Consider the following 15,082-nt stretch of genomic DNA (forward strand, 5'->3'; position numbering starts at 1 on the left):
GCAGCATAAGATATAGCTATTAGAGCTTCAGATGAAGGTGGAGGAAAAAGGCTGCAGTCGGTACTCTAACTGTGATCTTACTAAGACTTTATTGGTACACAATTTCACCTTGACTTTTATATTCTGTACCTTTTGCCATAATATCCAGTATTTTGTTAGTTTTTTTGTGGCCTTTTACACTTTCTTTTAGTGTCTTGTGAACTGGAACCCTCAAATCTCTTCCACATCACCCAGCCTTCCTCCATTCAATTTTTTTTTACCAAAAGGTGCCACCTCACACTTGCTAATGGTGAATTCCATCTGCCATTTCTTTGTCCATTCCACCATTTTATCAATATACTTTGACAGCTTCCTTTGGTCCTCAGAATTATTTACTATGTAACTAATTTTAATAATCCTACCTCCCAAGTCACTGATGTACACAGTGAACAGAAACAGTTCCAAAACAGAATTCTGGACACCACTACCCACTTTAAGGTTGTTGGAGGGCAATCATCTCAGCCCCAGGACATTGCTGCAAGTGTTCCTCGGGGTAGTGTCCTAGGCCAAACCATCTTCAGCTGTTTCATCAATGACCTTCCCTCCATCATAAGGTCAGAAGTGGGATGTTCGCTAATGATTGTAGGGCAATCAGTACCATTCGCAACTCCCCAGATACTAAAGCTGTCCTTACCTGCATGCAGCAAGACCTGTATAATATTCAGGCTTGAGCTGATAAGTGGAAAGTAACATTCATGCTACACAAGTGCCAGGCAATGACCATCTCCAACAAGAGAGAATCTAACCATCTTTCCTTGATAGTCATTACATTGCCATCGCTGAATCCCCCACCATCAACATCCTGGGGATTATCATTGACCAGAAACTTAATTGACTATATAAATACTGTGGTTACAAGGGCAGGTCAGAGGCTGGAAATTCTGTGGCGAGTAAGTCACCTCCTGACTCCCTAAAGGTTGTCCACCATCTACAGTGTACAAAGTCAGGAGTGTCATGGAATTCTCTCCACTTACCTGGATGAGTGCAGCTCCAACAACACTCAAGAAGCTCACCACCATCCCAGACAAAGCAGCCAGCTTGATCGATACCTCATCCATCACCTTAAACATTCATTCACCCACCACAGGAACATAGTGGTAGCAGTGTGTACCATCTGCAAGATGCACTGCAGAAACCCATCAAGGCTGCTTTGACAGCAGCTTACAAACCCATGACCTCTACCATCCAGAAGGACAAGGGCAGCAGATGCATGGGAATACCACCACCTGCAAGTTCCCCTCCAAGCTACACACCATCCTGACTTGGAACTATGTCACCGTTCCTTCACTGTCGCTGGATCAAAATTCTGAAATTCCCTGCTCCCTAACAGCGCTGTGGGTGTACCTACATCACATGGACTACAGCGGTTCAAGAAGGTGACTCACCATCACCTTCTCAAGGGCAATTAGGGATGGGCAATAAATGCTGTCCTTGACAGCAATGTTCACATCCCAATGAAAAAAATTGAATCAATCTGAGAACCTGCCCTTAATTCTTACTATCTGTTTCCTCTTCTAGCTATTTTTAAAATTAATTTGCTGTCCTACTGTAGCATAATAGTTATATTACTAGACTAGTAATCCAGAGGCCTAGACTAATGATCTGGAGACATGAGTTTAAATCCCACATCGGCAGCTGGGGAATTTAAATTTGTTATGATCCTCGTGGAGACCACCAGCAAATGAAAAGAATCAAATCCACCATCTGACCCCAATTTAGGAATCCAAAAATCAAACAGACAAGACTTCACACACAGTCTTTTTTTTGGCCTAACACATTTAGAGTTTTCTTGAAATGAAAACTTAACCTCTCAGTCACATGTCCTTGGTTAAAAAAAACCTTTTTCCTCAGTCATGCAATTTCCACCCTTACTTCCCTCGGTATCTTTTGGATGCATCTCATCCAGCCCTGGTGACTTAACAACTTTAAACAGCCTATCCAGCATCTCCTCCTTATCAATAAATACTGGCCTTGCCTGTAAGGCCCACATCCCATGAATGGATTCAAAAAATCCATATTCCTTGTCAGGTGATCTTGTCAAATACCTTCTAAAAGTCCAAGTACATGACACCCACCCCATATCCTCCATCTGTCATGTCCTCAAAGAAATCTATCAGATTTGTCAAGCACGATCTTACTGTCTGAAATTGAGTGCTTCTAATTATTTTCTCTTCTTCTTGATAATTAGTAGTTGCGACTTTATTTAAAGATGCCAAAATTCCAAAGCAGAAGTTAAACAGCAATGTTATGGACAGATTGTAAGTGTTGTGGGTGATTAGATTTTTTTTTAGATTAGATTAGAGATACAGCACTGAAACAGGCCCTTCGGCCCACCGAGTCTGTGCCGACCATCAACCACCCAGTTATACTAATCCTACACTAATCCCATATTCCTACCCAACATCCCCACCTGACCCTATATTTCCCTACCACCTACCTATACTAGTGACAATTTATAAAGGCCAATTTACCTACCAACCTGCAAGTCTTTTGGCTTGTGGGAGGAAACCGGAGCACCCGGAGAAAACCCACGCAGACACAGGGAGAACTTGCAAACTCCACACAGGCAGTACCCAGAATAGAACCCGGGTCCCTGGAGCTGTGAGGCGGCAGTGCTAACCACTGCGCCACTGTGCCGCCCAAGTGGAAGTGGCTTCCACTTTTCAGCCCCCAACCAACCACTAGGATTAGTATAAATGGGTGGTTGATGGTCGGCACAGACTCAGTGGGCCGAAGGGCCTGTTTCAGTGCTGTATCACTCTATGACTCTAATATCTCCTTCTTTGGCTCGGGGCCAATTTTGTGTCTGCTTACGCTCCTGTGTAGCCCTTTGGATATTTTCATACTTTAAAGGTGCTATATAAATGCAAATTGTTGTTATTGTTGTCATGCCCTGAAGGAGCTGTGAGAAATAAACAATGAACTGGAGGAATTACGATATAAAAGTCAATAGTTGAACTGAACCACATTAATCCCATATTCCCTACCACATCCCCACCTTCCCCTACCTACACTAGGGGCAATTTACAATGGCCAATTTATCTATCAACCTGCAAGTCTTTGGCTGTGGGAGGAAACCGGAACACCCGGCGGAAACCCACATGGTCACAGGGAGAACTTACAGACTCCTCACAGGCAGTACCCAGAACTGAACCCGGGTTGCTGGAGCTGTGAGGCTGCAGTGCTAACTACTGCGCCACTGTGCCGCCCTGCAGCACTGATGGGGTGTCTAAAAGCTTGATCAAAAGGGTAGGTTTTAAGTTGGGTTTTAAAGGTGGAGAAAGAGACAGAGATTTAGAGAGGAAATTCCAGAGGTTAGGGCCTAGGCAGCTGAAGGCCAACAGTGGGGGGAAAGGAAATCGGGGATGTGTAAGAAACCAGAATTGTAGGAATGCAGAGTGCTATGAGGGTTATAGGATTGGTGGAAGTTATAGAGATAAAGAGAGGCAAGGTCATGAATGAATTTGAACACCTAAATGAAAATGTTGATTTGAGTCAGTGGTGGACCAGGAGCCAATTTCGGCTAGCAAGCAGAGGAATGATGGGTGTGCGGGACTTGATGCGTGTTAGAATACGGGCAGCAGAGTTTTGTATGAGGTCAAATTTATGGAGGCAGAGTTTTGTATGAGGTCAAATATATGGAGGGTGGAAGATGGGAGGCTGGCCAGGAGGGCAATGGAATTGTAGAGTCTGTTGGAGGGATGCAGTCTTTGTGATGGAGAAGACTTGGGGTCAGAAGCCCAGCTCATGGTCAGATAGGTCACTGAAGTTGCGAATGAGGATTTTCAAGGAAAGGCAAGAGGAGTAGAACATGATGAGGTGTTACCTGGGTTAGCTCCATTTCAATTTATCAAAACCGATATTACATCACTCTCACTCCTTCAGCACATGTCACTGAATAGAACCTTAAAATATAGCAGTCAATTGTAACCTACGTTGCTAGGTGGAAGACCCACGAGATCGAGTGGAACGCTGGTTTTACACCCCATCCAATATTACTTTATTGACTTTAGTGGAGGATAATATTGGGAAGTTTGTAAAACTAGTACTGCACCCAGTCTCATTAGTTAACCGGTGGGCAAGTTAGGTTAAAATTGACCTCATAATTATACTGGCCTCCGCTACTTCTTTCATTACTTCCCACTGAGTCTTTGGATGAATCTACTTTGGGCTGAATTTTGTTCTGGCAATGGGTGTCCCGGCAGCGGGTCAGAAGGCAGGGGAGACCAATGAACTGCCCGCTGTCAGGAATGCTGTCCCTTTAAAGAACAAGCTCCCGCCTCCAGAGCTGCTGGCTAGTCAGATGGCCGGCAGCTCTGCAGATAGCGGCTGTGCCAGCGGGAGCAGTGGCCACAACCTGGACTGCAGGAGACCTTGCAGTGCCAAAGACTGGAGAAGATTGATGAGGACCCTGAAACAAGTGAGTGGGGTCGGAGTCGCCGGGGCCAGTCAGGCAGGCCCCGGCAACAGGATCGAGGTGGTGGGGGTTGTTGGTGAGTGTTGGGGGGGTGTGTGTGGCCTTTGCTGCCAGTGGGCCGCTCTGGGGCCCTGGATTTCTCCCCAAGGGAGGGGCCATCCCCTCGACCGTGCTACGAGGCTGCCAGGTTTTACCTGGTGGCGTCTCCATGCAGTGGCAGGTCCCTCCACCTTCTGTTAAATTGAGGTAGAGGTGGGAAGAGGCCCTTAGGAGGCCTCAATTGGCCTCTGGGTGGAAGGCCATCCTCGGCCTTCCATGCCTCGGACTAAATTGGAAGGCGTGGGAAAGGCGACAGGCACTCTGCCCCCTGCCTTCCCACACAGTCTTATAGGCCCCTCCGCTTCCTTTCCCGTCACTAGGGGGTCCATAAAATTCCACCAGAATTGTTCTCCTTTATCATAACTAATTTCTCTAATACCTTTAATAAAATCTCTCATCTTACTTTTAACCAATTCAGGTTTTACCTCCTCCCATATATGCATCTCTTTTGCAAATGGTGATGTAAAATACTTATGTTATTGCCCCACCAATTTTTGCTTTACCTTTACTGACTCACTATCCTGTGCTCTCAAAGGTCCCGCTTCACATTGAATAGTTCCCTTTTTACTGATTTATTTGTAAAATACTGTTCATTTTAATTTTTTTGAGCTTCTCACCTCATACTCCCCGCTGCTTTCTTTACCCTGTTTAACCTCCTCACTTATTTTATTGTATTCTTTCTTTTTAATTATACCTACAGGCCGCATATGCCCTCTTCTTCAACTTCAGTTTAATTCTAATCTCTATTTATCCTCTGCATTCTGAAACATGAAGTAGACTCCTTTCTTTACTGATTCTGCAGTTTTTGACCTTTAAAAAAATCCCATTATTGATCCACAATCCTGTGCTAATTTCTCTTTCTACCTCACCTCAGCTAGCTCAATCCTCATCTTTCTAAAACCTGCCATATTCCAATCTTGTATTTGCACTAATGTTTAACCTTATTATTTGGACCTTAAAGCTTATCATATTATGACTGCTGCTCCCAAGGTGCTCACGAACCACATTACCCACTTTGTTACTCATCTAGCAATTCCTCTCTGTATATGTACGAAACATATTTTTCATATGATTCATGATTTTGCACATTGGGTAGACAAAGTGAAATCAGATTTAAATAATACAGGCCTGGGCTATGAGGGGAAATAAGGGAAACAGGATAGTAAAAATTAAGTATTTTAAAATTTGTAGTTAAACTACGTGCTGATAATATTTTACAAAGTACTACATCTCACAGCACAGAAACAGGGCATTCGGCCCACCAGGTCCATGCTAGTGTTTATGCTGTACATGAGCCTCCTCCCACCCTTCTTCATTTAACTCCAGAAATATATTTTTCTATTCCTTTCTCCTTCATGTGCTTATCTAGCTTCACCTTGAATGTAAAAGCAAAATACTGTAGATGCTGGAAATCTGAAACAAATCAAAAAGTGTGGAAATACTCAGCAGGTCTGGCAGCGTCTGTGGAGAGAGAAGCAAAGTTAACATTTCAGGTCTGTGACCTTTCATCCGAACTGGCAAAGGTTAGAAAAGAATTAGGTTTTAAGAAAGTGAAAGGGAGGGGAGTGGGGAGAGAAGAAAGGGGAAAGTGTTTGATAGGGCAGAGAGAGATTAAATAACAAAGCTGTCCTGGGACAAAGGCAAAGTGTGTGTTAATGCTTGTGGTGAAAGAATTAGAATTAGAATTAGAATATTACAGCGCAGTACAGGCCCTTCGGCCCTCGATGTTGCGCCGATCATCTGACCTACACTATTCCATTTACATCCATATGTCTATCCAATGACCACTTAAATGCCCTTAAAGTTGGCGAGTCTACTACTGTTGCAGGCAGGGCGTTCCACGCCCCTACTACTCTCTGCGTAAAGAAACTACCTCTGACATCTGTCCTATATCTTTCACCCCTCAACTTAAAGCTATGTCCCCTCGTGTTTGCCATCCTCATCCGAGGAAAAAGATTCTCACTATCCACCCTATCTAACCCTCTGATTATCTTGTATGTCTCTATTAAGTCACCTCTCCTCCTCCTTCTCTCTAACGAAAACAACCCCAAGTCCCTCAGCCTTTCCTCGTAAGACCTTCCTTCCATACCAGGCAACATCCTAGTAAATCTCCTCTGCACCCTTTCCAAAGCTTCGACATCCTTCCTATAATGCGGTGACCAGAACTGCACGCAATACTCCAGGTGCGGCCTCACCAGAGTTTTGTACAGCTGCATCATGACCCCGTGGCTCTGAAACTCGATCCCCCTACTAATAAAGGCTAACACACCATATGCCTTCTTAACAGCCCTATTAACCTGGGTAGCAACTTTCAGGGATTTATGTACCTGGATACCAAGATCTCTCTGCTCATCTACACTACCAAGAATCTTCCCATTAGCCCAGTACTCTGCATTGCTGTTACTCCTTCCAAAGTGAATCACCTCACACTTCTCCGCATTAAACTCTATTTGCCATCTCTCAGCCCAGCTCTGCAGCCTATCTATGTCCCTCTGTACCCTACAACACCCTTCGACACTATCCACAACTCCACCGACCTTCGTGTCATCCGCAAATTTACTAACCCACCCTTCTACACCCTCATCCAGGTCGTTTATAAAAATGACAAACAGCAGTGGCCCCAAAACAGAACCTTGCGGTACACCACTAGTAACTAAACTCCAGGATGAACATTTGCCATCAACCACCACCCTCTGTCTTCTTTCAGCTAGCCAATTTCTGATCCAAAGCTCTAAATCACCTTCAACCCCATACTTGCGTATTTTCTGCAATAGCCTACCGTGGGGAACCTTATCAAACGCCTTACTGAAATCCATATACACCACATCCACGGCTTTACCCTCATCCACCTGTTTGGTCACCTTCTCGAAAAACTCAATAAGGTTTGTGAGGCACGACCTACCTTTCACAAAACCGTGCTGACTATCGCAAATGAACTTATTCTTTTCAAGATGATTATAAATCCTGTCTCTTATAACCTTTTCCAACATTTTACCCACAACCGAAGTAAGGCTCACAGGTCTATAATTACCAGGGCTGTCTCTACTCCCCTTCTTGAACAAGGGGACAACATTTGCTATCCTCCAGTCCTCCGGCACTACTCCTGTCGACAATGACGACTTAAAGATCAACAACAACGGCTCTGCAATCTCCTCCCTGGCTTCCCAGAGAATCCTAGGATAAATCCCATCTGGCCCAGGGGACTTATCTATTTTCACTCTTTCCAAAATTGCTAACACCTCCTCCTTGTGAATCTCAATCTCAAAGACAAAGCATTAGTCCAGAGAGAGTGTTAATAGTGGAATAATGAGAAGCTCTGACTACATGAAAAGCAGGCACCTGGTTAAAAATAAAATATTAAAAAAAGGTCAGTCATGCTCTGAAGGTATGTTCAGTCTGCAAAGCTGGAGAGTGCCTAATCGAAAGATCAGGTGCTGCTCGTCGAGCTTGCATTGATGAGCACTGGAGCAGGCCAAAGACAGAAATGTTGGCATGAGAGCAGGGGGGAGTGTTGAAATGGCAAGCAACTGGACGCTCAGGGTCATGCTTTCAGACTGAGCAGAGGTTTTCAGCAAAGTGGTCATCCAACCTGCATTTGGTCTCCCCAATGTAGAGGAGACCGCATTGTGAGCAGCGAATACAATATACTAAATTGAAAGAAGTACAAGTAAATCGCTGCTTCACCTGAAAGGAGTGTTTGTGACCTTGGATAGTGAGGAGAGAGGAGGCAATAGGGCAGGTATTACACCTCCTGCAATTGCATGGGACGATACCGTGGGATGGGGTCGAGGTGTCGGGTAATGGAGGAGTGGACCAGGGTGTCGCAGAGGGAACGATCACTATGGAGTGCTGACAGGGGAGGGTAGGGGAAGTTGCGTTTGGTGGTGGCATCATGCTGGAGGTGGCGGAAATGGCAGAGGATGATCCTCTGGATGTGGAGGCTGGTGGGGTGGAAAGTGAGTCCAGTGAAACCAGTCTGCCATGTGGGACCTTGGCAAAAGCCTTGCTACAATCCATGTAGACCACATCAACTGCACTACCCTCATCCATCTTCCTTGTTATTTCTTCAAAACATTTGATCAAGTTGGTCAAATAAGGTCTTCCCTTAACAAATCCATGCTGACTATCCTTGATTAACCTATGCCTTTCTAAGTGACAGTTTATCCTGTCTTTCAGAATAGATTCCAATAATTTTCCCACTATTGAGGTTAGACTGACTGGCCTGTAATTATTCGGTCTATCCCTCGCTCCCTTTTTAAACAGAGGTACAACATTAGCAGTTCTCCAATTCTCCGACACCACACCTGTATCCAGTGAGGACTGGAAAATGATGGTCCGACATTCTGCTATTTCCTCTCTTGCTTCTTTTAACAGCCTAAGTACATTTCTACTGACCCTGGTGATTTATCAACTTTCAAGGATGCTAATGCCATTAATACTTCCTCTCTCCCTATGTTTATCTCATCCAATACTTCACACTCCTCCTCCTTAACTACAATATCTGCATCGTCCAGATGCAAAGTATTCATTAAGAACCATCTTCAGCCCCTACACATAGGTTACCTTTTTGGTCTTTTATGGGCCCTACTCTCTCCTTAGTTATCCTCTTACTCTTAATGTATTGAAAAAACATCTTTGGGTTCAACTTGATTTTGCTTGCCAATATTCTTTCATGTCCTCACTTTGCTTTCATAATTTCCTTTTTGATTTCACCCCTCCACTCGACTTTCTGTAGTATTGAGTTCTCGGTGTCGGACATGAGCTTTCCGTTTCTGCCTTATCTTACCCTGTAAGCTACTTGACATCCATGGGGCTCTAGATTTGGCCATCTCACCCTTTTTCTTTGTGGGATTATATAGGGGGATGGTAGAAAATAGAGAAAGGGGTCTAAGGGTTCCCTATCAGCCTTTGCCTGGTTTAACCATAACAGGGTTTAATTTTAAAAACACCATGTTTTTGCTTCCCCCTCAGTGAATCCTTGTTCACTGCTTTCCAATTGTAAGGCCAAGAAATCAATCAGACAGGTTTTCTTAGATTTAAACAAGAAAGGTGAGAGTTTATTAATCTTAAACTCTAATCTGGTTAATGACTACGAATATGCGACGCGATAGACAGACCTGCAGATAGAGAAAGAAACAGTAGAAGGAAAAAGGGGGAAAAGTTTGAGGCACTATCTGGTAATTACTTACGGTCCTTTGAGTTCAATGTGGAGTCTTTGGTTGCTGGAAAGTCTTGCTGTTCGTTGGGGCCCCGTGCACACTTTAACTTCTTTCAATCTAGGAGTCTTCTCTCTCTTGAGGTTTAAGCGACTTCAGTGGGTCCGATGGTTTGTGAGAAAGCATGAGAGAGCCAGCCAGGAGAGAAGCTCTCTTGTTCCAGGTTCAGTTGCAATCTATCTTCAAACTATCCTGTGTCTAGTTCAAAAAAAGCCTGGACCAGCAGATTAGTCATGTGACCAGCTGGTTTAACCACTCCCGCGTTTGTGGATTCTATCATTTTAGCAGACTCTGGAATGCGAGCCTTCTTTACACCTTCAATGTCTGGTGATCAAAATCCATTTGGGTTAATTGGACTAGGGAGCCGTTGCTTTGTCTTCACAAGCACTGTCTCTTAGTATGCAAATGTCCTCCAGCCAAATGTCTGATGATCTCTTTAAACAAGTCATTTCTTCATTCCAGCAACAGTTTAAAATTGATGGTCACATGACGAAATTAATATGCCTCATTCTTGGCAGGTGGGGGTCTTCATGATTGATTTACCTTCAAATAGCTGTTTCCAGTCCACTTTCGCTAAATCACTCCTCAGTTTAGTAAAATTGGCCTTGTCCCAATTGAGAACTCTTAACTCCTGTTTTATCTCTGCCCTCTTCCATGATTATGTTAAAACTGACTGAATTATGATCACTACCACCAACATGCTCTCCCACTGCCACTCCTTCCACCTGCCCATCTTCATTTCCTAAAACTAAGTCTAAAACTGCGTCCTCTCTTGTTGGACTTGCTATATACTGGCCACAAAGGTTCTCCTGAATGCACCTCAAGAGTTCTGTTCCCTCAATTCCTTTCACACTAAAACTATCCCAGTAACCTATTACATTTCTAGCCTCTGCCAGTTCTGATGAAGGGTCACTGACCTGAAATGTTAACTCTGCTTCTCTCTCCACAGGTGCTGCCAGACCTGCTGAGTATTTCCAGCATTTCCTGTTTTAATTCCAGTTAATATTGGGGTAGTTAAAATCTCCTACTATTACTGCCCTATTGTTCTTGCCTACATGACATCAATCAGTGTGCACTACTGATTTGAATTCAGTGCTGCCATTTTGGAGCTCCACGGTTCAGCTGACACACTCTCTTAAGCTTGCACAGCTGACCATGCATTAACACCAGGAAGGACCCCCCCCCCATCCCACCATCGACCCGTGCCGTTTAAAGGGATCATACAACTGATTACAGGTGAGTTACTGGTTGATTTTTTTCTAGTTGTTGCTATAATACTTCAAGCGTTTTATGCTTTCTATAGTTGTTTCAGGTTGCAGGGAATGATGTGGCAAGTGATGGAGGACGTTTTGCTGTCTTCCAAGCTTCTGCACAAACCAGTTATTCCCAGACATGAATACACTAGTAGCCATTTCCCAAGCATGACTTGGTGAATGAACAGATGCTATGCAGCAAGATGTAGAAGAGGCTGTATCCACCCAGTGTGTTCAGGGAGCAATTCTCCTACCTGAACTTTAGTGAAGAACGACGTGGGGGACATCTGTGCTTCAATAGTATAGGCCCAACTTGCTCAACCTTTCCTCATAAGACAAGTCCTTCATCCTGACTGAAATCTGTCAATGCTGCAGCCACAACTCCAACCCCAGAGCCGGGCAAGGACTGCACTGCCAGTGGCTGTGAAGGTGACCGTGGCCATGAACTTTCACGCATCTAGCGCCTTCCAGATTGGAGCTGGAGATATAAGAACATAAGAAATAGGATCAGGAACGGCCATTTGACCCCTCAAGGCTGCTCTGTCATTTAATCAGATCATAGCTGAGAGGTGTAGAGGAAGTGAGAGACCTTGGAGTGAATGTCCACAGATCCCTGAAGGTAGCAGGACAGGTTGAGTCGTTAAGAAGGCATATGGAATCCTTTTCTTTATTAGCCGAGGTATAGAATACAAGAGCAGGGAGGTTATGCTGGAAGTGTATAAATCATTGGTTCGGCCACAACTTAAGTACTGTGTACAGTTCTGGTCACCTCATTACAGAAAGGATGTAATTGCACTGGAGAGGGTACAGAGGAGATTTATGAGGATGTTGCCAGGACTAAAAAAATGCAGCAATGAGGAAAGATTGGATAGGCTGCGGTTGTTCTCCTTGGAACAGAGAAGGCTGAGAGGAGATTTGACTGAAATGTACAAAATTGTGAGGGGTCTGGATAGAGTGGATGTGAAGGGCCTATTTGTCATAGCAGAGAGGTCAGTGACCAGGGGGCATAGATTTAAAGTGATTGATAGAAAGATTAGAGGGGAGATGAGGAAAGATTTTTTTCACCCAGAGGGTGGCCGGGGTCTGGAACTCACTGCCCTAAAGAAGCCCTCAACTCATTCAAAAGGTGTCTGGATATGCACCTCAAGTGATGTAACCTGCAGGGCTAAGGACCAAATGCTGGAAGATGGGGGTAGTCTGGGTGGGTTGTTTCTCGGCCGGTGCAGAGATGGTGGGCTGAGTGGCCTCTTTCTGTGCCGTAAACTTTCTATGATTCTATGATCGTGGCCCCACTCCACTTTCCTGCCTGTTCCCATAACCTTTGACTCCCTTGTAGATAAAAAAAAATCTGTCTAACTCAGCCTTGAATATATTCAACGATCCAACTTCCACTGCTCTCTGGGGTAGAGAATTCCAAAGATTAACCACTCTCTGAGGGAAGAAATTCCTCCTCATCTCCATCGTAAATGGGAGACCCCTTATTCCAGGAGCACCATCGAGAGCAGGAGCAGGCCCCAACGAGAGGTGTGGGAGTTGTTGAGGGTGGGGTTGGTGCAGGGTGCCCAAGCAGGGTGCCCCCCACCCCATGGTGGAGTTCCCACCAGCCGCTGGTAAAATAGCAGCGGCGACAAGAGGCCCTTAAATGGCAGGGTTCCCCTTGCCTTCCTGGCCCGGCGTTGGGACTCCCTGCGCCTGTGTAAAGATCCAACCCATAGGGTGTGGGTGAAAAATCTATCTGAAATAGAAAGAAAGTGAATTCTGTGGAACCATTCCACAGAGGATGGTGGCGTGGCAGAACACTTATCTTTTTATGTGAGTTAATTTTACTCAGCAGGTTGGTAGAGAGGCGTTCCTGGTACTTGGTGCCTGACTAGTGAGTGTGCAAAGCTACACTTGTCAGATATTTAATGATGAACTAGCACCTGTCCTCCTTGTGATTGGGTGAGAAGAACTTTCTGAATCAAGTTGGCCACATGATGGAAGATTGAGACTGATATGTTTCCCACTTGGCTGCAGATAACCATACAAGCCAAAGCTCTGCTCCTTGTAGATAACCCACATTTAATATATTTGCACAATTCCTCCTCCTTGTATCCTCACTGTGTTGAAATCAAGACTCATTGCACCACCTTCTATTCTAACTCATTCTGTTCCAGAGTCTCAATACTATGACACTCCATACCTCCCTCCTTCTCCTATAACCTAACCTTGCTATCACCTGATACTTCATGATTTGGCTTCTCACTTACTGATTTCAGTGTCGGTATTATACATCGTGTGTTGTGTTCTCCTTCACTGACGTTTCTTAATTAAAAATAATTGTTTTCTATTCTAATTAATGATTTGTATGATGTGAAACCTGTGTGTATTTTTTTTTTCCTTAAGTCCTATGATTCATTTCTCAAAGGGCTGACTAATTCTCTTCCACATCGCATGACACCTCTTGTCCTACACAGCCACGGTCTCTGGTGTGACTATGTGTGGCGCCAGTACTTTCTGAAGGACTGCTCCATTAAACTGCAATAACAGGGAATATCCAGTCACCACCTGTTTGTTGATTTTGCAGGTCCTGGCAGATGTGTTCAATGCCCCAGTGTACACAATAGACACAGCTAATTCAGCGTGCCTGGGATGTGCTTACAGATCAAAACATGGTACGTAGAAGCTGAGCACTCTGAATGACTAGCCCAAGTAATGGGTCAAATCTTGAGAAAGAACAAATTGTTTAGAATTTTCTTTTAGTTAGATTATATGTTTGTAATTGCTACATGTACATGTTTTTATCTTCCTTTCTAGTTTCAGTGATTACAGATCATCAGTATAATGTACCCATATATATAATATAGAATCTACAGCATATGGCAGGTCAAGGGATCAACTGGTCTATCCCTGCAGTTATGCTTCCCATGAGCCTCCTACCGCCCCTTTTCATTTCACCCTATCAGCACATCCTATTCCTTTCTCCCTCATATGTTTATCTAGCTTCTCCTTAAATGCATCTATGCTATTCATCTCAACTACTGCATGTGGTAGCAAATTCCACATTCTTACCACTGTTTGGTAAAAAAGTTTCTTCTGAATCCCCTATTAATGTTAGTTAATTAATTAATATTATTGCAGGAAAATGTATAGGACTCTCATAACACGGATTTTTTTTTTTTCCTTTTTGATATTCTTACTCCATCTTCTAAATGCACAGAATCATGCTTGAGTGCAGTTCTACAGCCAAGCCATACTGCTGTCTAACTGAGATCAGTACAAATCATGGATTAAACCATGACCTTTTCTGTCTGTATGACTCAATGCTACACTGCACAGCAAATTTGTCAGCAGAACCACCAGGCCTCTATGACAGAGTTCAGTGGACTTGACTCTACTGTTTATTATTGTATTTGGGTGGGGAGGGGAGAATTGTCCTAAAAGAACTTGGTGATTGTTTTCCCAGACGTACTGACCAGAGGGAATCTCTGTGAATATATTTAGGATATCACTAAAAATGAAAACCTGTTGAGTTCTTTCTCACCACCTGGATTATCTGTTGTCCTTCAACTAAATCCATTCCATTTCCTTTGACCTTACCCTTCCACTTGCCAGTCTGAGAACTGTGATGGGGTCCCCTTCTCATCATCCACACCACCAGCCTGCACAATAAACAAATTATTTTCTACCATCCCCCTATATAATCTCACCAGTACTTACCCATCACTCAGTTATGCAAGGTGGCTATTCCCTCCTTGCCACACTGGCTTACTCTTCCATCACCCCTACCAGCTACTGTCATTCCACTGGCACATTGCCATGCAAGCACAGGAAATGCAACACCACAATGTTATCCAGAGCCCCAAATATTTCTTCAGGGTGAGCCAGCAATTTATGTGTACTTCCTCTGACCTAGTGTAGTGTGCTTGCTGTTCACCATGTGGTCTCCTCTATGTCAGGAAAACAAATGCAGATCAGATGGCTGTACATGTTCTCTCCACAAGTATGCCCCCGAGCTTCCTGTCACTTCCAACTTCAATTTTCCATCCACTAACTCTGACTCTCTATCTTTGGCCTTC

At 44.2% G+C, this 15,082-nt stretch overlaps 1 protein-coding gene across 5 annotated transcripts in view; it reads left to right on the forward strand.

Annotated features, from left to right (window-relative positions):
• Positions 1-15,082, forward strand: part of xylb (xylulokinase homolog (H. influenzae)) — a 319,204-nt gene that overhangs the window by 282,508 nt on the left and 21,614 nt on the right. For all 5 annotated transcript variants that reach the window (XM_068015166.1, XM_068015134.1, XM_068015149.1 and 2 more), the window contains one exon: positions 13,591-13,678. In XM_068015166.1, coding sequence (XP_067871267.1) covers positions 13,591-13,678 — 88 coding nt within the window. The remainder of the gene's footprint in view (positions 1-13,590; positions 13,679-15,082) is intronic.

This window comes from Heterodontus francisci, chromosome 2 (genome assembly GCF_036365525.1).
Source record: "Heterodontus francisci isolate sHetFra1 chromosome 2, sHetFra1.hap1, whole genome shotgun sequence".
Classification (NCBI taxonomy): Eukaryota; Metazoa; Chordata; class Chondrichthyes; order Heterodontiformes; family Heterodontidae; genus Heterodontus; species Heterodontus francisci.